This window comes from Coregonus clupeaformis, chromosome 31, assembly GCF_020615455.1.
Source record: "Coregonus clupeaformis isolate EN_2021a chromosome 31, ASM2061545v1, whole genome shotgun sequence".
NCBI lineage: Eukaryota > Metazoa > Chordata > Actinopteri > Salmoniformes > Salmonidae > Coregonus > Coregonus clupeaformis.
The window spans coordinates 18,956,547-18,977,776 of NC_059222.1; the positions used below are offsets into that span (position 1 = coordinate 18,956,547).

Consider the following 21,230-nt stretch of genomic DNA (forward strand, 5'->3'; position numbering starts at 1 on the left):
GACAGACAAAATGAGAAAAGAAAATCCAGAAAATCACATTGTAAGATTTTTTATGAATTTATTTGCAAATTATGGTGGAAAATAAGTATTTGGTCAATAACAAAAGTTTCTCAATACTTTGTTATATACACTTTGTTGGTAATGACACAGGTCAAACGTTTTCTGTAAGTCTTCACAAGGTTTTCACACACTGTTGCTGGTATTTTGGCCCATTCCTCCATGCAGATCTCCTCTAGAGCAGTGATGTTTTGGGGCTGTCGCTGGGCAACACAGACTTTCAACTCCCTCCAAAGATTTTCTATGGGGTTGAGATCTGGAGACTGGCTAGGCCACTCCAGGACCTTGAAATGCTTCTTACGCTTCGTAAGGGAGTTGAAAGTCCGTCGTGTTTGGGATCATTGTCATGCTGAAAGACCCAGCCACGTTTCATCTTCAATGCCCTTGCTGATGGAAGGAGGTTTTCACTCAAAATCTCACGATACATGGCCCCATTCATTCTTTCCTTTACACGGATCAGTCATCCTGGTCCCTTTGCAGAAAAACAGCCCCAAAGCATGATGTTTCCACCCCCATGCTTCACAGTAGGTATGGTGTTCTTTGGATGCAACTCAGCATTCTTTGTCCTCCAAACACGACGAGTTGAGTTTTTACCAAAAAGTTATATTTTGGTTTCATCTGACCATATGACATTCTCCCAATCCTCTTCTGGATCAACCAAATGCACTCTAGCAAACTTCAGATGGGCCTGGACATGTACTGGCTTAAGAAATAGGGGGACACGTCTGGCACTGCAGGATTTGAGTCCCTGGCGGCGTAGTGTGTTACTGATGGTAGGCTTTGTTACTTTGGTCCCAGCTCTCTGCAGGTCATTCACTAGGTCCCCCCGTGTGGTTCTGGGATTTTTGCTCACCGTTCTTGTGATCATTTTGACCCCACGGGGTGAGATCTTGCGTGGAGCCCCAGATCAAGGGAGATTATCAGTGGTCTTGTATGTCTTCCATTTCCTAATAATTGCTCCCACAGTTGATTTCTTCAAACCAAGCTGCTTACCTATTGCAGATTCAGTCTTCCCAGCCTGGTGCAGGTCTACAATTTTGTTTCTCGTGTCCTTTGACAGCTCTTTGGTCTTGGCCATAGTGGAGTTTGGAGTGTGACTGTTTGAGGTTGTGGACAGGTGTCTTTTATACTGATAACAAGTTCAAACAGGTGCCATTAATACAGGTAACGAGTGGAGGACAGAGGAGCCTCTTAAAGAAGAAGTTACAGGTCTGTGAGAGCCAGAAATCTTGCTTGTTTGTAGGTGACCAAATACTTATTTTCCACCATAATTTGCAAATAAATTCATAAAAAATCCTACAATGTGATTTTCTGGATTTTTTTTCCTCAATTTGTCTGTCATAGTTGATGTGTACCTATGATGAAAATTACAGGCCTCTCTCATCTTTTTAAGTGGGAGAACTTGCACAATTGGTGGCTGACTAAATACTTTTTTTCCCCACTGTATGTTTAACAGCATTGATGTGTTATGCTGGACCCGCTCAGTGTTCCACCACAAAACACCAGAAAATTTCCAAATATATCAATAATAATCTTCAGAAATAACTTTGTCAAAGCAACAAAATAACTAAGGCTTTACAATTATGGTGAAACTTGAAGACATTTTGGGATGAAGTGGGTTAAAATCTTCCTAGAAGTGACACAGGGTTGACGGAGGAACATGGGGGCACTTTATCAAGACTTTATTCATATAAAACATCAGATTTATTGAATTCTCCATGTGGTCTATATTAAAGGGAATTTCATTTAATATAACAGGCTATTAATTTGATATTGGTGCACTATTTCTACTTAAAATATCAAAGGTAAGCAAAAGGCACTCATTTTGTGGAATGACCCACATCTTGTATGTTTTATAGAAACACTTGGTGACAGTGAACACTGTGTAGCAGAAGGTGACATGAATGCCCTTCCAATGATTCTTACATCTACTGTACTGAATGAAACAAACGGGGGGGCGTAACTGAATAAAACAAACAGGGAAGGGGGGTAACTGAATGAAACAAACGGGTGGGGGGGTAACTGAATGAAACAAACGGAGGGGGGTAACTGAATGAAACAAACGGGGGGGTAACTGAATGAAACAAACAGGGGGCGTAACTGAATAAAACAAACAGGGAAGGGGGGTAACTGAATGAAACAAACGGGTGGGGGGGGAGGGGGTAACTGAATGAAACAAACGGAGGGGGGGTAACTGAATGAAACAAACGGGGGGGTAACTGAATGAAACAAACGGGGGGGGGGGGGGTAACTGAATGAAACAAACAGGGAGGGGGGTAACTGAATGAAACAAACAGGGAGTGGGGGTAACTGAATAAAACAAAGAGGGAGGGGGGGTAACTGAATGAAACAAACAGGGAGGGGGGGTAACTGAATGAAACAAACAGGGAGAGGGGGGTAACTGAATGAAACAAACAGGGAGGGGGGGTAACTGAATGAAACAAACAGGGAGGGGGGGGTAACTGAATGAAGCAAACAGGGGGGTAACTGAATGAAACAAACAGGGAGGGGGGTAACTGAATGAAACAAACAGGGAGAGGGGGTAACTGAATGAAACAAACAGGGAGAGGGGGGTAACTGAATGAAACAATTAGGGAGAGGGGGTAACTGAATAAATCAAACGGGGGGTAATTGAATAAAACAAACGGGGGGGGTAACTGAATGAAACAAACAGGGAGAGGGGGGTAACTGAATGAAACAAACAGGGAGAGGGGGGTAACTGAATGAAACAAACAGGGAGAGGGGGGGTAACTGAATGAAACAAACAGGGAGAGGGGGGTTAACTGAATGAAACAAACAGGGAGAGGGGGGTTAACTGAATGAAACAAACAGGGAGAGGGGGGTAACTGAATGAAACAAACAGTGCGGTGGGAGGTTACTGAATGAAACAAACAGCTCTGAGTTGAGAAAATGGAGGAGCCATGAGGAGGATGGACACTGAAATACAGTATGGTATCTGGGATATGGGTTGAACTCTTTCTCTGACTCAATGGTGTAGACCTAAAGGATAGGGTTAGGGTTAGGGCTTGTACAGTTAACTGATTATGCGTGCATACCTTACCCATGTAGATATGTACTATATACCTGGGTGGCAGGTAGCCTAGTGTTTAGAGCATTGGGCCAGTAACCGAAAGGTCACCGGATCAAATACCCGAGCCGACAAGACATTTGTTGATGTGCTCTTGAGCAAAGGCACTTAACCCTAATTTGCTCCAGGGGTGCCGTACTATTACGGCTGACCCTTTAAAACAACCCATTTCACCAGGCTATTCAGTTTCATCTTCCTACTCCCGTATTTCCCAAACACTTAGAAGTCATATGAAACTGGGACCAAAACTTAATCTAAAATGGTTGCCAAAAATACAACAAAACCCAAATCGACCCTGTCACCTTGATGTTGCCGTTGCAGTCTCTCATCGAGGTTGGTCTTGGGAGAACCAGGAAATGCTAAAGAAAACATCATTATGTTGGCAGAAATGTGCCGGTAATAAACCCAAACGGCGCTGAGAGGCACAGATTGTCAGCCATGATAAATGGCACCCGTGCATCCTGAATGTGTTTGGTGCCCTTGGTGCTCTTGCCATGTTGACTCCCTCTCCTGAGGGTCTAAGTCACACGCTGGGTTTGGCTGCAAGCTCCAGAACTTAGTAACTCTACACTGGGCACAGGGAGGAGATGAGCACACCTGGGTTCAAATACTATTTGAAATCTTTCAAATACTCTGAGTGATGCTTTAGCTTGCCCAGACAGATAGGCAGGGTTTGCAGATTTCAGCCTATTGTTACATAATTGTATTAACAGCCAATCCATATTAATTTTCATCATGGATCCCTCCATCAAAGACATTCAATTAACATGTAGTGACCCACATAAAAAAAGACTACAGTTTACTATAGAATACTACAGTACTTACTATAGAATTCTGTAGTAAACTGTAGAATACTATATGACACAATGTAGTATCCCTCGATCATGTGTAGTACGTAGTATAGAATTCTGTAGTATCCTGTAGAATACTATAGTAAATACTACAGTATTATCCACAAGAAAATGTTGTGCTTCCCGTAAGTGAGAACTATAAATACTACAGTTTACTGCAGTAAATACTATGTCTACTGTGAATACTACAGTAAAGTCCACAAAAACACTACAGTGAATACAATAGTATTGTTATTTTTTATCCTTTTTGTTTTAAAAATTTAAACCATGTTTCTTAATATCCCTTCACCACCAAATCCTTGGAGGAGGAAGAGGAAGACCAGAACAACGTGATATGAGAGAGAGAGAGAGAGAGAGAGAGAGAGAGAGAGAGAGAAAAGAAAGAGAAAGAGAAAGAGAAAGAGAAAGAGAAAGAGAAAGGAAGAAAGAGAAAGAGAAAGGGAAGAGAGAGAAAAGAAAGAGAGAGAGAAAGAGAGAAAGAAAGAAGAGAAAGAGAGAGAAGAGAAAGAAAGAGAGAAAGAGAGAAAGAGAGAGAGAGAGAAGAGAAAGAGAAAGAGAGAGAAAGAGAGAGAGAAAGAGAGAGAGAAAGAGAGAGAGAGAAGAGAGAGAGAGAGAGAAAGAGAGAGAGAGAGAGAGAGAGAGAGAGAGAGAGAGAGAGAGAGAGAGAGAGAGAGAGAGAGAGAGAGAGAGAGAGAGAGAGAGAGAGAGAGAGAGAGAGAGAGAGAGAGAGAGCATAGAGAGAGTCCTGTGGGACAGACATTGTTCCATGCTATTTCAGGACAAACAGTATTTTCTGGTCTTCACCTTAAACAACTCTTTCTGGTAACATGGATACAATGTCTAACTAGTTACAACCTTTTAGCTTGCATTTGTTAGTTTACTTCTATTTCAAATCAAATCAAATTATATTTGTCACATGCTTGGTAAACAACAGTTGTAGACTAACAGTGAAATGCTTACTTCTGGGCCCTTCCCAACAATGCAGAGAGAGAGACAAAATAGAGAGATTATAGAAAAGTATTGACAAGTCATAATAAATACACAATGACATTTACATAATTTAGCAGAAACTCTTATCCAGAGGTGACTTACAGTAGTGAGTGCATACATTTTTATACTTTTTTCATACTGGTCCCCCGTGGGAATTGAACCCACAACCCTGGCGTTGCAAGCGCAACTCCAAATATACATTGGAGTTGCTTACCAAGATGACATTGAATGTTCCTGAGTGGCCTAGTTACAGTTTTGACTTAAATCAACTCTATGGCAAGACTTGAAAATGGCTGTCTAGCAATGATCAACAACCAACTTGACAGAGCTAGAATAATTCTTAAAAGAATAATGTGCAAATATTGTACAATCCAGGTTTGCAAAGCTAGTAGCGATTTACCCAGAAATACTCAAAGCTGTAATCTCTGCCAAAGGTGATTCTAACATGTATTGACTCAGGGGTGTGAATACTTATGTACATAAGATATTTCTGTATTTCATTTTCAATACATTTCTTTTTCATTTGTCATTATGGGGTATTGTGTGTAGATGGGTGAGATTTTTAAAAATATTTAATCCATTGTAGAATAAGGCTGTAACGTAACAAAATGTGGAAAAAATCAAGGGGTCTGAATACTTTCCGAATGCACTGTACTATTATTATAACAAAGCTTTACGATCCCATGGATGCAAGCACATACTGTAAGTACCAATACAAGGTTATGAAATTGTAGCCTTAAATAAAGGTTAGGTAATCAATAACACTGTGGGTGTTAAAATAACGATTGATAATTTCTGTACTGACTTTTACCTTTGAGAGGCTATTGGAGCTTTTCATGCCTCCAGGTACTCATGGGATTTCTGTAAATCCTTGTCACGCCCTGGCCTTGAGAGCCCGGTTTTCTTTAGTTGGTTTGGTCAGGGTGTGAATTTCTATGTGTAAGATCTAGATATTGTAGATCTATGTTGGCCGGTTGTGGTTCCCATTCAGAGGCAGCTGTCGATCGTTGTCTCTGATTGGTGATCATACTTAGGCAGCCATGTTGCCTACCTAGGTTGTGGGATCTTGTTTCTGTGTGTTTGTCTTGTTTGATGTTTAGCCTTTGGAACTTCACGTTACGTTGCTTTTGTTGTTTTGTTCAGTGTTTATTTAATAAACGAACGTGTACGCATACCACGCTGCATCTTGGTCCAATCCTTTACACAATGAACGTGACAATCCTACCAGGGGCGCAACTTTGGTTTTAGAAGTGGGGGGAACATAACTTGTTTCATTTTTTTATCCAGTCTGATAAACACTCCAAACATCCTACCCGACCGCTCGGAGGCGTCCGCATGATCCTAAAGTACACCGTTGCCTCGTTTTGTATGACATTCCAATGACAAAACTGGGGGGGGGGGGGACAAAAACACAATTTCAGAATGTGGGGGGGACATGTCCCCAGTGAAAGTTGCGCCCCTGAATCCTACTGTAGCCTACCGTCATCCAGTTGTATTTTTCAGACATCCTCCATATTTTATCCTCCACATCTTAGAGGGAGGAACTCAATTCACAGGAAGTGAAGAACAGAGGTGCCGTCTAAATTGAATTGTTTATAATGGTCCAGGTTCAGCCATCCTCCAGAGGCTAAGACAGAGACAGATGCATAAATAATCTACCACTACTTACTTACTAATTTACTTTCTTTCATACTCATCTGAAACCTACATACAGTACTTCCCAACAGGATGCTTCCTTTGGGTCTTCCTCAGCATTCCTTATGGATGTCTACAGTATCTTCTGTCTGTCTCTAAAATAAGCACTAAAGCAGACTCTCAGCCAGTCCCTGAGTAAACAGTAAAACACACTGGGGGGATTTAATGCATTATTAACCATACATTAAATCCCATGTCGTGTCCCACTTTCTACAAAATCGGCCAAATAATCACCCAAAACACAAACTACTAATCATACAGTATTGTCAATAATTGGCCAAAACTGTTTTATACGTTTTTGTTATGATTATGTGAACATTACCAAACTGTACATTGGTCCCCATACATAGAATAACCTCTGCAAGAGCGGGTAGCAGCACTGAGGGAGAATCAGGAGAGGATCCCCGGGAAGTCGCTCTACAAGGGTTCGGGATGGGGGTGTGAAAGAGGAGAAATTGTGGTTGGTGCAGAGAAGGAGAATTACATGAGTGTGCCGAATTAAAGGGACGTGTGGTACAGCCAGCTCAGATAGAGAGGCAAGAGAGAGAGATACAGGGAGGGGGAGAGGGAGAGCTACAGGGAGGGGGAGAGGGAGAGATACAGGGAGGGGGAGAGGGAGAGATACAGGGAGGGGGAGAGAGAGATACAGGGAGTGGGAGAGAGAGATATACAGGAAGGGGGAGAGGGAGAGATACAGGGATGGGGAGAGAGATATACAGGGAGGGGGAGAGGGAGAGATACAGGGAGGGGGAGAGGGAGAGATACAGGGAGGGGGAGAGAGAGAGATACAGGGAGGGGGAGAGGGAGAGATACAGGGAGGGGGAGAGAGAGAGATACAGGGAGGGGGAGAGAGGGAGAGATACAGGGATGGGGAGGGAGAGAGATACAGGGAGGGGGGGAGAGAGATACAGGGAGGGGGAGGGAGAGAGATACAGGGAGGGGGAGAGAGAGAGATACAGGGAGGGGGAGAGAGAGAGATACAGGGAGGGGGAGAGGGAGAGATACAGGGAGGGGGAGAGAGAGATACAGGGAGGGGGAGAGGTTATAGACACAGGGAGGGGGAGAGAGAGAGAGAGAGAGAGAGAGAGAGAGAGAGAGAGAGAGAGAGAGAGAGAGAGAGAGAGAGAGAGAGAGAGAGAGAGAGAGAGAGAGAGAGAGAGAGAGAGAGAGAGAGAGAAAGCGAGAGAGAGAGAGAAAGAGAGGTGTCTGATACATACAGCACAGATAACAAAGGAGGGAGGAGGGACAAGAGAGCCTGAGTGAAAGAAAATGACAGAGCATGGGAGTGAAAAAGATGGAGAAGAGAGAGAGGAAGATGGAGGAAAGAAGAGAGAAGCATGGATAAACAAATTACTAAAAATACTTTTTCTCTCACTCCTCGTCCTCTGGTAAAGAATAAAACCATAGTTTCAATCTTTCAGCTCCCTTTCACCCATTTCATTTGTTATTCGGAATACCCTTCTTCAGTTACTCTCAGTCTTATTACAGAGAGGCATCTTGGGTCCACGTCGCATTGTCAGTCCTTTGCTGCCCCTATCATCTTTCATGACCTTGTCAGCATCTGTCACTCACTACCGCTCAGTCCTCTTTTCCTACCTCTCTATGAAGTTTCCCAGAGAGGAAGAGGTGAAGTGTGAGGCTCCACTCCCGTCGAAAAGCTGTCCATGCGAGAGTACAGCTATAAGCAGACCAAGTGGGGATTTTTTTGTATGGAGGTCTATGAGGGTGTGGGATTTGGTCAACAAATGTTTTTATTGCTAATTTGCTCAGTAAGGCTTATTTGATGTAATATATGTTTTGTAAGGTTTAGGTTTTTACGCACGTGGCATCTCGGTAACTTTGAGAAAAACAATTTTATATCGAAGTGGGTAATATTTGCCCGCTCATTGGCTAGAATGTTCCCACATGATCTCGCATTCTCCCACTTGCCTTTCCGCCTTTGCGACAACGACTCCTATTGTTAGGACCATCTCGTCATTATATACAGTATCTCTGTGTTTCCTCACATCAGTGAGTCAATTTGATTATAACTTTATTGATCCCTGCCAGGTTGACATGGAGGTCTCTTCATGGGTTGCATGTTCTGAGACACTGAGACAGCAAGGACTCACAGGGTTCCGTATCTGGATCTGCAGGGAATCTGATTCCCTCTGGCATTTTTTACCTTCTTCATAGCAGTAGATTCAAATATATTTGGTCACATCATGTTATCTATTGAAGTAATCTTTCCATCTTCCAGCCAGGAGGGGTATAATGTACTTAGCTTTTGGCATGCACAACAATTTCACACACATATATTATTTGTTGTACTGTATGTAGTCTTAATGTATTATGGAACAATATTACAGTGTATGAAATTGCTAATATAGCTCGCCTATCTGTGAGGAGGGAAGGAGTGGAGGATTGCTGAGTTACACTGGTGCCCGATCAATGCACGATTCTGTAAGGTTGTTTTCAAATGACATAAAAGTCAGACACACTGGAAGGTGCATGCATTCCAGAATATGAATACAATATGTACAGTCCAATAGCTAGGGGTGCTTGTTTATGGGTCAGGTCATACACTGTATTAGTCAGAAAGTGTTACTGAAAGCTCTATACTAAATGTTTTGCTGTCACTGTGTTGTACTTCTGCTAAGAGTTACATTTGACATTCCCCTTCTCCTGTCTCCATAACAAGCTACATTTCTATACTTCCCAGGGGGCAGAACGAGGCGAGGCCAGCATATAGGCGTTGTCTCCTTGAAGTGCATTCCCTTTGTGTTGCAGGAGAGATATGTTCTGGTCTGCTTCCCAAATGGCACCCTATTCCCTTTATAGTGGGGAGCCCTATTCCCATAGTAGTGCACTATATAGGGAATAGGGTGCCATTTGGGATGCAAGCATGCTATAGCTTCTATAGGTTTTATTGGCCATAAATAACTACAAGTGGGTGAACTACAAATGTGATCTGTTTGTTTGTTATTGAATGCATATAAGTAGTGTATAATTTAGCTAAGTAGTTATATCTAGGATAAAATGTACAGATAATTTATAGGAAATGAAGATAATTGACTTGACTTACGATACACATAACAAAGAAAAATTAACAGAAAGGTAAACCAATTAACCATTTAGTAATTGTCATGACTTCCTCCGAAGCTGCCTCCTCTCCTTGTTCGGGCAGACTTCGGCACTCGTCGTCTCCGGCCTTCTAGCCACTGCCGCTCCTCATCTCATCATTCCATTTGTTTTGTCTTGTTTTTACACACACTTGGTTCATATCCCCTCATCGTACCGCTGTATTTGCCGAATAAACCATTTATTCTGTGATTTACCCTCCTGCGCCTGACTCCGTCCAAATCACCCGCCACAGAATCACACACCCAACAGCATGGAGTCAGCAGAAGCGGGGAATATGCCTGGAGACGTTGAGCGGGTCCGGGAGCATTCCAACATGCTAGCCAGCTTGGGCGAAGCGAAGATCGGGTTCTCCAGGTCGTCCAGCGTCTGGAGAGGAGAGGACCCGACCCTGCGGAACCAGCTGAGCGACCGGATCCAGCCACCCACACCCCAGCGCCCAGAGGTATTCAACTGTCTCGACCTAGGGAATACGACAGGATAGCGGCCCGCTGCCAGGGTTTCCTCCTGCAGTTGGACCTCTATTTTTCCACCATCAGCCCGGCTCCATCGGGTCGGGAGAAGGTGTCCGCCCTCGTCTCCTGCCTCTCGGGGAAAGCCCTGGAGTGGGCCAACAAGGTCTGGAGTGAAGGAGGAGACGCATTGGACAACTACGGGGAGTTCGCTCGCCTCTTCCGGGCAGTCTTCGATCACCCCCCGAAGGAAGAGAGGCTGGTCCATCTGAGGCAGGGGACGAGGGCTGCGCAGGACTTTGCCATGGAGTGTAGAACTCTAGTGGCTGGGTCCGGGTGGAACGAGCGGGCCCTCATCGACCGCTTCCGGTGCAGCATGCGAAAGGACTTCCGAAGGGAGCTAGCCTGCCGGGACACCACGTTGACCTTCAACCAACTGGTGGACATGGCCATCCGGTTGGACAACCTGCTGGCTTCGAGAGGATGTCCTGGAAGGGGCCTGACCATTTCACCCCCCCTCAACCCGGATCACGTTCCGATGGAGCTGGGTGGTGCAGCGATTTGGTAGAACGGAGGACAACAGATCCAGTGGCAGGGCACTCTCGCATCACCCCAGATTGCGCAAATCCACTCTCATTCCGAGCACTCTGCTGTGCACTTCACCATCCACGTCCACTTCCCTGATTACATGGTAGTTCCCCAGTTTAAGGCGCTGGTCGATTCAGGCGCAGCTGGGAACTTTATGGACAGGGCTTTGGCTAATAGTCTATGTATTACATTGGTTCCCCTACCCATTCCATTGCCCATCAAAGCACTTGACAGTCGACCATTAAAGTCAGGTTTTGTTAGGGAGGTTACAGCACCAGTCACCATGGTTACCCACGAGACTCATTGCATGGTGGAACGTCCAGACACTTCCTCCACCGTGCGCATTCCTCCCGAATACCTCGACTTGGCGCACTCGTTTTCCAAAACGCAGGCGCCCAAATTACCACCACATCGGGCGGGGGATTGCGCGATAAACCTCCGGTTGGACTCTGTGCCTCCCAGGAGTCATGTATATCCCCTGTCAGAGGCTGAAATTGAGATTATGGAGACATACGTCTCCGAGTCCCTGCGTCAGGGGTTCATACGCCCCTCCACTTCGCCCGCCTCCTCAAGTTTCTTTTTTGTGAAGAAGAAAGACGGAGGTCTGCGCCCTTGCATTGATTACCGGGCACTTAATCAAACAACCATTCGCTATAGTTACCCTCTACCCCTCATCTCCTCTGTTATCGAATCAATGCATGGGGCGCGCTTCTTCACGAAATTAGATCTCAGGAGTGCGTACAACCTGATGCATGTCCAGGAAGGGGACGAATGGAAGACAGCCTTTAGCACAACCACGGGGCATTATGAATACCTGGTGATGCCGTACGGTTTGATGAATTCTCCATCAGTCTTCCAGTCCTTTGTGAACGAGGTGTTTCGGGACATGCTTGGTCGCGGTGTGGTGGGCTACATCGATGACATTCTGGTGTATTCCCCTATGCACGCCGAGCATGTGTCCCTGGTTCGCAGAGTGCTGGGCCGACTGTTGGAGCATGACCTACAGTTGAAGTCGGAAGTTTACATACACTTAGGTTGGAGTCATAAAAACTCGTTTTTCAACCTCTCCACAAATGTATTGTTAACAAACTATAGTTTTGGCAAGTCGGTTAGGACATCTACTTTGTGCATGACACAAGTAATTTTTCCAACAATTGTTTACAGACAGATTATTTCACTTATAATTCACTGTATCACAATTCCAGTGGGTCAGAAGTTGACTGTGCCTTTAAACAGCTTGGAAAAATCTGTCACAAAGCCCTGACCTCAATCCTATAGAACATTTGTGGGCAGAACTAAAAAAGCTTGTGCGAGCAAGGAGGCCTACAACCCTGACTCAGTTATACCAGCTCTGTCAGGAGAAATGGGCCAAAATTCACCCAAGTTATTGTGGGAAACTTGTGGAAGGCGACCCGAAACATTTGGCCCAAGTTAAACAATTTAAAGGCAATGCTACCAAATACTAATTGAGTGTATGTAAACTTCTGACCCACTGGGAATGTGATGAGAGAAATAAAAGCTTAAATAAATCATTCTCTCTACTATTATTCTGACATTTCACATTCTTAAAATAAAGTGGTGATCCTAACTGACCTAACACAGGGAATTTTTACAAGGATTAAATATCAGGAATTGTGAAAAACTGAGTTTAAATGTAGTTGGCTAAGGTGAATGTAAATTCTTACTTCAACTGTATATGCCAAGGCAGAAAAGTATCTGTTTTTCCAGCAGTCCATCTCCTTCCTCAGATACCACATCACCACCTCAGGTGTGGAGATGGAGGGAGACCGCATCTCAGCTGTGCATAATTGGCCGACTCCAACCACGGTGAAGGAGGTGCATCGCTTCATTGGCTTTGCCAATTACTATCTGAGGTTTATCCGGGGCATTGGCAAGGTCGCAGCTCCCATCACCTCTCTATTGAAGGGTGGGCCATCCTGGCTCTGCTTGTCTGCTGAGGCTGACAGAGATTTCAGTAACCTGAGGGCTCTGTTCACCTCAGCCCCGGTACTGGCCCATCCCGATCCAACATTGCAGTTCGTAGTGGAGGCGTCCGAGGTAGGAGAAGGCGCTGTCCTAGCCCAACGCTCGGGCACGCCACCCAAGCTCCGCCCCTGTGCCTTCTTCTCTAAGAAGCTCAGCCCGTCGGAGCAGAACTACGACGTTGGTGATCGGGAGCTGTTGGCTGTTGTCAGAGGCCTGACCGTGTGGAGGCACTGGCTCGAGGGTGCAAAACACCCTTTCCTCGTATGGACGACCGCCGAAACCTGGAGTACATCCGGGCAGCGAGGAGGCTGAACCCTCGCCAGGCCAGGTGGGCCTTGTTCGTAACCCGGTTTGATTTCATGCTGTCCTACATACAGTACCTGGCACAAAGAATGTGAAGGCAGACACACTGTCACGGCTGTACGACACAGAGGAGAGGCCCATAGACAACACCCCCATACTCTCGGCCTCCTGCACTGTGGTGCCGGTAGTGTGGACGGTGGACGCGGACATAGAGCAGGCGCTACGCACAGAGCTATCTCCACCTCAGTGCCCAGCTGTGCTGCTGTACTGTCACGACTTCCTCCGAAGCTGCCTCCTCTCCTTGTTCGGGAAGGCTTCGGCGTTCATCGTCACCGGCTTTCTAGCCACTGCCGCTCCATATCTCATCATTCCATTTCTTTTGTCTTGTCAATTACACACACAAGGTTCATATCCCCTCATTAGTACATGTATAAGTGTTCCCTCTGCCCCCCTTGTCCTTGTGGGTGATTGTTGAATGTGAGATGAGAGTAGCTCGGTTGAGCTACGTGTACTTTTGTATTGCGGGGGTATATTTTCCCTGTGTGCCTGTTTTGTTCCAGTGCGCCTGTTTTGCGCACTGGACGGTTTGACGCTATCCAGCGTAACTTTGTACTACGGAATAAACTCTGTATTCTGTGATTTACCCTCCTACACCTGACTCCTTCAAATCCCCTCTTACAGAATCACCCACCCGCAATGGAGTCAGCGGGAGAGGAGCGCATGCCTGGAGTCGTGGCACGGGTCCAGGAGCATTCGACGATGCTAGCCAGCTTGGGAGAAGCGATGGATCGGGTTCTCCAGGTCATCCAACACCTGGAGAGGAGGGCGACCAGATCCAGCCACCCACACCCCAGCACCCAGAGGGATCCATATATCCCGACCACGGGAGTTCGACGGGACAGCTGCTCTCTGCCAGGGATTCCTTCTCCAACTAGAGCTCCATTATTCCAGCATCAGCCCGGCCTCATCAGAGCGGGAGAAGGTGTCTGCCCTCGTCTCCTGCCTCTCGGGGAAAGCCCTGGAGTGGTAGGTAGGGATAGGCGCTGTCCTATCTTAATGCTCGGGCACACCACCCAAGCTCCGCCCCTGTGCCTTCTTCTCCAAGAAGCTCAGCCCGGCGGAGCAGAACGACGACATTGGTGATCGGGAGCTGTTGGCTGTTGTCCGAGCCCTGACCGTATGGAGGCACTGGCTCGAAGGGGTGAAACACCCTTTCCTCGTCTGGACGGACCACCGTAACCTGGAGTTCATCCGGCCAGCGAAGAGGCTGAATCCTCGCCAGGCCAGGTGGGCCCTATTCTTCACCCGGTTTGATTTCACTCTATCATACATCCCGGGTACGAAGCATGTGAAGGCAGACACATTGTCACGGATGTATGACACAGAGTAGAGGCCCAGAGACAACACCCCCATACTCCCTGACTCCTGCTTTGTGGGGCCGGTAGTATGGGCGATGGACGCGGATATAGAGCAGGCGTTACACACAGAGCCATCTCCACCTCAGTGTCCAGCTTGGCTGCAGTACGTGCCTGCTCTTATCCGTGACCGTCTGATCTACTGGGCACACACGTCACCCTCCTCTGGTCACCCAGGTAGCGGTCGTACAGTGTGCTGCCTGACCGGGAAGTACTGGTGGCCTACCTTGGCTAAGGACGTGAGGGTGTATGTCTCCTCCTGCTCGGTGTGCGCCCAGAGTAAGGCACCTAGGCACCTTCCAGCGGGTAAGTTACATCCCTTACCAGTTCCACAACAGTCATGGTCCCACTTATCAATTGACTTCTTAACCGATCTTCCCCTCTCTCAGGGTAACACCACCATCCTGGTCGTTGTGGACTGCTTTTTTAAAGCCTGCCGCCTCCTTCCTCTGTCCGGTCTCGCCACGGCTCTGCAAACTGCAGAAGCCCTGTTTACTCACGTCTTCCGGCACTACGGGGTGCCAGAGCACATAGTGTCTGACTGGAGTCCCCAGTTTACGTCCAGGGTCTGGAAGGCGTTCATGGAACGTCTGGGGGTCTCGGTCAGCCTGACCTCTGGGTTTCACCCCTAATCTAATGGGCAGGTGGAACGGGTGAATCAGGATGTGGGTAGGTTCCTGCGATCCTACTGCCAGGACCAGCCGGGGGAGTGGTCGGTGTTCTTGCCATGGGTCGAATATGCCCAGAACTCTTTCCGCCACTCCTTCACTAACCTATCTCCATTTCAATGTGTTTTAGGTTATCAGCCGGTCCTGGCACAGTGGCATCAGAGCCAGACCGAAGCTCCTGCGGTGGATGACTGGTTTCGGTGCACAGAGGAGATGTGAAACGCTGCCTACGTCCACCTCCAGCGCCCCGTGCGTTACCAGAAGGCCAATGCTGACCGCCACCGCAGTGAGGCGCCAGTCTTTGTAATGGGTGATCGTGTCTGGCTCTCGACCCGGAACCTTCCCCTCCGCCTGCCCTGCTGGAAGCTGAGCCCGCGGATTGTGGGGCCGTTCAAAGTCCTGAGGAGAGTAAACAAGGTTACGTATAGGTTACTACTCCCTCCTGATTACCGTATTAACCCCTCGTTTCACGTGTCTCTCCTCAGGCCGGTGGTGGCTGGTCCGCTCCAGGAGTCTGAGGTGCGGGAGGTCCCTCCGCCCCCTCTGGACATTGAGAGGGCCCCGGAGTACTCTGTCAGTTCCATCCTGGATTCGAGGCGTTGGGTGGGGGGCCTTCAGAACCTCGTGGAGTGGGAGGGGTACGGTCCGGAGGAGCGGTGCTGGGTCCCGGTGAGGGATGTCCTCGATCCCTCCCTGTTGCGGGATTTCCACCGTCGCCATCTGGCTCGCCCTGCTCTGCGTCCTCCTGGCCGTCCCCGAGGCCGGTGTCGGCGCTGCTGGAGCTGCGCGTCAAGTGGGGGGTACTGTCACGACTTCCTCCAAAGCAGCTTCCTCTCCTTGTTCGGGCAGTCTTCGGCGCTCGTCGTCACCAGCCTTCTAGCTGCTGCCGCTCCTCATCTCATCATTCCATTTGTTTTGTCTTGTTTTTACACACACCTAGTTCATATCCCCTCATCAGTGCCTGTAAAGTATTCCCTCTGCCCCCCATGTCTTTGTGTGTGATTGTTTTCATGTGGAGGTGACGATAGCTCGGTGGAGCTTTATGTATTGTATCGCCTGGATATTCACCCATGTGCTTTGTTTTCTCCAGTGCGCCGTTATACCGCACTGTAGAGTTTTACACATTGCTGCATTTGCCGAATAAACCATTTATTCTGTGATTTACCCTCCTGCGCCTGACTCCATCCAAATCACCCCGTACAGTAATTAATAATAATTAATTAATAATTTCTCACTTCACAATGATTTTACCATAGCACCCAAACATTATTTTTCATGAATTTCCTCATAGACTGAAGTTCACTTAGGTAATATTTTATTTCATTTATTCATTTCATTTTTCAAAACTATTTTTTCCATAATAAATTGTACTTTGAGGTCAATAATAAAGAAATAGTCACAATTTGAACATAAAATACTGTAGAAAAAAAATACCACAGGTAAAAAAAGAAAAAAAAAGAAACGAACAAACAAAGAAGAATTTATAATCATCATTATTTATAGGTCATAGTAGTTCTCCTCATACTCATTCCAAGTACATCAGGTCGTCAGGAAAGCAGAATAGAATTGACATTAGAATGACAGTACAAACACACAAACGGTTGAAATGGTTGCTTCTTTGTCTTATTTCTTCTTCAGATTGTTTCCATCAGCCCAAGCGTACACTGGACAATCATATTATAGGACCACTTGGAAACACATACATCATCATCATCATCATCATCATCATTCGTAATATAGGTCTTCATTCTCAAGTAGCTAGGTTTAGTTTGGCGGGCAGGTATTAGGAGGAAGGCAGTCTGTTACTGTTACTGCCCCAGCAATTGGGAGGGGGCAGCAATGGGGAGAAAGGCAGTGATACCCTGGAGACATTACCTCATCCTGCATGTCATCATCATGCCATGCCTCTGCTGTACACTATCATCATTGCCTTGTAGAGTTTGAGGACTAAGTCAGGGTACTACTGGGCCAGGTCAATATATCTATTAGATCAGGTTGGCATTTGTATAAAAACTCAACAGGAACACATGTATAAAGGCTGAATGAATAATTAAATAATCCCCCCAAAAATGGCATTGCGGATCGATGTCATCGTAAAATCTTCTATATCTAGCAACACTTAATAACATTTAATTTTGTATTTTTTGTCATTTTATTATTCGTTTTTTATTCAAAAAATGGTTGGAGGAGGAGCAGATATAGTTTGCGTGGTCATCTATACAACAGGCTATAAAACACCAATTTGTCACAGTCCAGAAAGCACATATAGATGTGGTTGTACTGTATATAAACATATGTACTGTAACTGTAATAAGATACGTTTTGCGTGCATGGAGTGTTCCAGTATCAGAATGATCGCATTCAGAACGTTCCGACTTCTCCTTCCAGAATTCTGTTAAACACATTGCCTTAGATTCCACACTGATGTTGAAAACCAAGTCGTCCAGAATTCTTAACTGGCAAAGATGAATCTTGAACATAACTTGACATAAGTCTCTCAAGATCAAGATTAATCGTAGGCCATTTTGTCTTTGCACTGTTGACAGATCGGACTGCCATTTTTTATATTAGTCTGTTTTTGGCCATTACTGCCACTATAAAAAGTGCAAATACTTTGGCTGATTCCTCAAACATACTTTATCCTTTCAATTCCTTATTTACTGTTGCCTTGCTTTCCCATGATCTCTTTTCTTTCACTCATCATCCGTTGTTGGAAATGTTTGGAGTTGGGTTTTCTTTATGCACCTTATTAATGCGTTTTGTGTTTTATGTATTTTCTCGTAAAGATCCCAGCAAACACAAACACAGGATATGTAAATGATAACATGAAAACATTGGAGTTTGTTGTTATAATATTGTATATTTCTCAATTGTATATCTCTCCACTCACATTTAACTCAAACTTGGAGAGTGAGATATTGGCCAACCAATATCCTGGAAATAATCTGAACCAGTCACAGATGGCGTTAATTGGTTAGTTTGTTTGTTGGTTCATGATGTATAGGTACTTTGGTTGATTATCTGATTATTCTGCGGCTTGCCATACAGTCGAGACCCTCTTTCTTATCATCAGTATAGTCCAGTACAGTACCTCCATCTCCCTGGTGCTATTTCTTATAGTCCAGTGTGCTTGGGTAGAAGAATCTAAAGGAAGATGTTTCGTTTTTTACTCCTTCTCACTTTCCAGTATACCACCACCCACCATGTCTTAGATAAAATGAAAGACTAAATGTAATTTTGTTGTTTTTGTTTAATTTTGTTTGTTCTTTATTATACACTTTTTATTGGTCTTCCGATCTCCGGATTCGTCTTTTCGAGTCATAAAAAGTTTTCATAATTGGTCCAATCTTTGCGACGGGCCAGTGGTGAAGACCAGAGACAGTAAGGATCACACGTAGTACTCCTTGTCCTTATTCTTCTTGCTCTTAGAGGAAGTCTTGGCGGCGTTCGGCGGTTTGTCCTTCACCACCGTCCCGTTGGACTGCGATGTGTTACTGATGTAGTTACGGCTCTCGTCCACATGGTAAGATCCCTCGTCCCGGTTGCGGTATTTGTACATGGCATAGAGCAGGATGAGGATACAGAGGGCGGCTGCTGCTATGATGCCAACCACCATCCCCGTGGTACTGCTTGACTCACGGAACACCCCCTCCGATGGACCTGGGTAGCCCTTCACCGCCGGACCTGTTGGGTTAGCTGTGGAGAGGACGAGAGAGAGATAGGGAGAGAGAGGGGCGGTAGGAAAGAGAGAAAGAGAGAGAGAGAGAGAGAGAGAGAGAGAGAGAGAGAGAGAGAGAGAGAGAGAGAGAGAGAGAGAGAGAGAGAGAGAGAGAGAGAGAGAGGAAGTGGAGTTATTATAAGTAGCTCATATCCAACACAAGGTAGCCTATACCATTCCACACAGAACACATTCCATATACAATATGCTACCGAAAATACTCAAAAAGAAGTAGCACAATGGAAAGTTTATTTTCACCTTCATTGATATTCACACAATGACAACAGAAAGTGAATGGATTTCTCTCAGGTGCATGAACATCAATATACAGTATGATCAATACCATTAGCCACTATGAAAACAGCCTCAAGGTGTGTTAGCAGATTCCAGATCCCCTGACCTGAGTGCACCTACCAACATACCAACAGAGTCACTTCATTATATTTGTATGAGTAACTCATAACCATGGATGAGCTCACCCATAATAGCTCATACAGGTCAACACAGTACAATACTCACAGATCTCACACACATTATATGAAATGGCACATACGGTAGAGTAAGGATGTGAGGACTCTGAGGACATTTTGACAGTCCACAATGATTCATAGTCACCAACAACAGGCAATCCAGAGAGAACCAGCTTTGTCATTATGATGCAAATTACAAATTAGCAACATAATGATCCCCATCAATTTCAGTATATTTCATTTTCAATGAATGAAATGAATTGGCAATGGCCAATGCGGTCTCTGTAATGAACTCTAAATGTTTGATAACAGCGGATTAATAACTGAGCTACACTGCACTTTTGGGAGCCATTTGCACCGGCTGAATGGGAAGCTGATTAGATATCAGACAGCCCTCTTTGTGTTCCGAGTGCCGTCCAAATTATAATCCATCTTCCATCAGCGCTCTCTGATAGGCCTCTCCACTGTTCCCCTTCATATCGCTCTCTCTCGTTCTCTCTCTCGTTTTCTATTTCTCTTTCTCGAAGTCGAGCTCTCCCTCTCTCGTCTTCTCATTATCTCTCCGTCTCTGTGCTAATGCCCTCCTTAGATAAAGTACTTTTTTAAACTCTCATCTCATCTATTCCTCCTCTATTCCTCTCTACCTTTACCTAACTTAATAGTTCATGTTCTGACTTTAGTTTCCCGTGCACAATGTAATGGCAGATTACAGCTCATGAGAAACCCTGGACTAGAGCACTAGAGCAGGTGTGCTAACAATTCTAAAAGACATAGGATGTGTCCCAAATGGCACCATATTCCCTATATAGTGCACTACCTTTGACCAGGGCCCATAGGGACTAAATAAAGGTAAATAATCACAATATATATATATATATATATATATATATATATATATATATATATATATATATATATATATATATATATATAGGCACTATATAGGAAATAGGCTGCCATTTGGGTCACAGTCACAAATGCTAGGACAGGAGTAGAGAGTGCAGTAGTGCAGGTGAGCAGCTAACAATGCTAGCAGACACTCAAGGACAAGAGGAGAGGAGAGCAAGCGCCGCTAGGAGATTGAGTGTGACTGAGCCTAGCAACAGATTAGCTTTGCCCGTGACAAGCCAAGTTATCCTTGTAGACAGGTGTGAAGAAGGCGCTGGCCTTGTGGGCACAAGCCACCGGCTGACACGCTGACAACACTCCCCTCCTCCAGCTAACATTTTGAAAGGAGAGAGAGGAGAGTTTATAGAGGGTTAGCTACTTTTGTTAAATTTTCTATCTATTCTTCGGTTCAGGGTCAAAGATTTGACAGTGGAGATAATGTGATGGCTGGTGGAGTGAAGAGGAGGAGGTGGGGGAGGAGGAGGGAGGAAGAGAGGTCGAGAGAGGGCGAGAGAAAGAAGAGAGATAGGAGAGAGAGGGTGAGAGAGGGAGAAAGAGAGAGGGAGAGCGATAGACGTAGAGAGAGGGAGATAGAAACAGAAATGGAAAGAGTGACTTGTTCGTATGGAGCAGTGTTCATATGGAGCCAGTCAAACAACCTCTCCCTGACCTCGCCCGCCGTCTTGTCAACCGTCCAGCCATGTCTGAGGATGCTGGGAGATGATGTGGAAACCGGCCACTAGGGGCAACAGTGAGCGCTGTTACCTTCAAGTAGGTTTTGGTATTGCTAGGGCGTTGTGGACAGGGATGGTGGATGGGCGTAAGCATCTGCCTCTGCTTCCTTTAGTTACTACTTTTAATTTTTATTTTTTATAAACAATACAAAACATACACATACAAAAGACTACATCATACAAACATCACTACATCACACCTGGCCA

At 45.6% G+C, this 21,230-nt stretch overlaps 1 protein-coding gene across 13 annotated transcripts in view; it reads right to left on the reverse strand.

Annotated features, from left to right (window-relative positions):
• Nucleotides 1-16,511: 16,511 nt before the first annotated feature.
• LOC121547681 (neurexin-1a) overlaps nt 16,512-21,230 on the reverse strand; it is a 558,882-nt gene continuing 554,163 nt past the window's right edge. For all 13 annotated transcript variants that reach the window (XM_041859073.2, XM_041859072.2, XM_041859069.2 and 10 more), the window contains one exon: nt 16,512-18,909. In XM_041859073.2, coding sequence (XP_041715007.2) covers nt 18,602-18,909 — 308 coding nt within the window. In that variant the 3' untranslated portion in view covers nt 16,512-18,601. The remainder of the gene's footprint in view (nt 18,910-21,230) is intronic.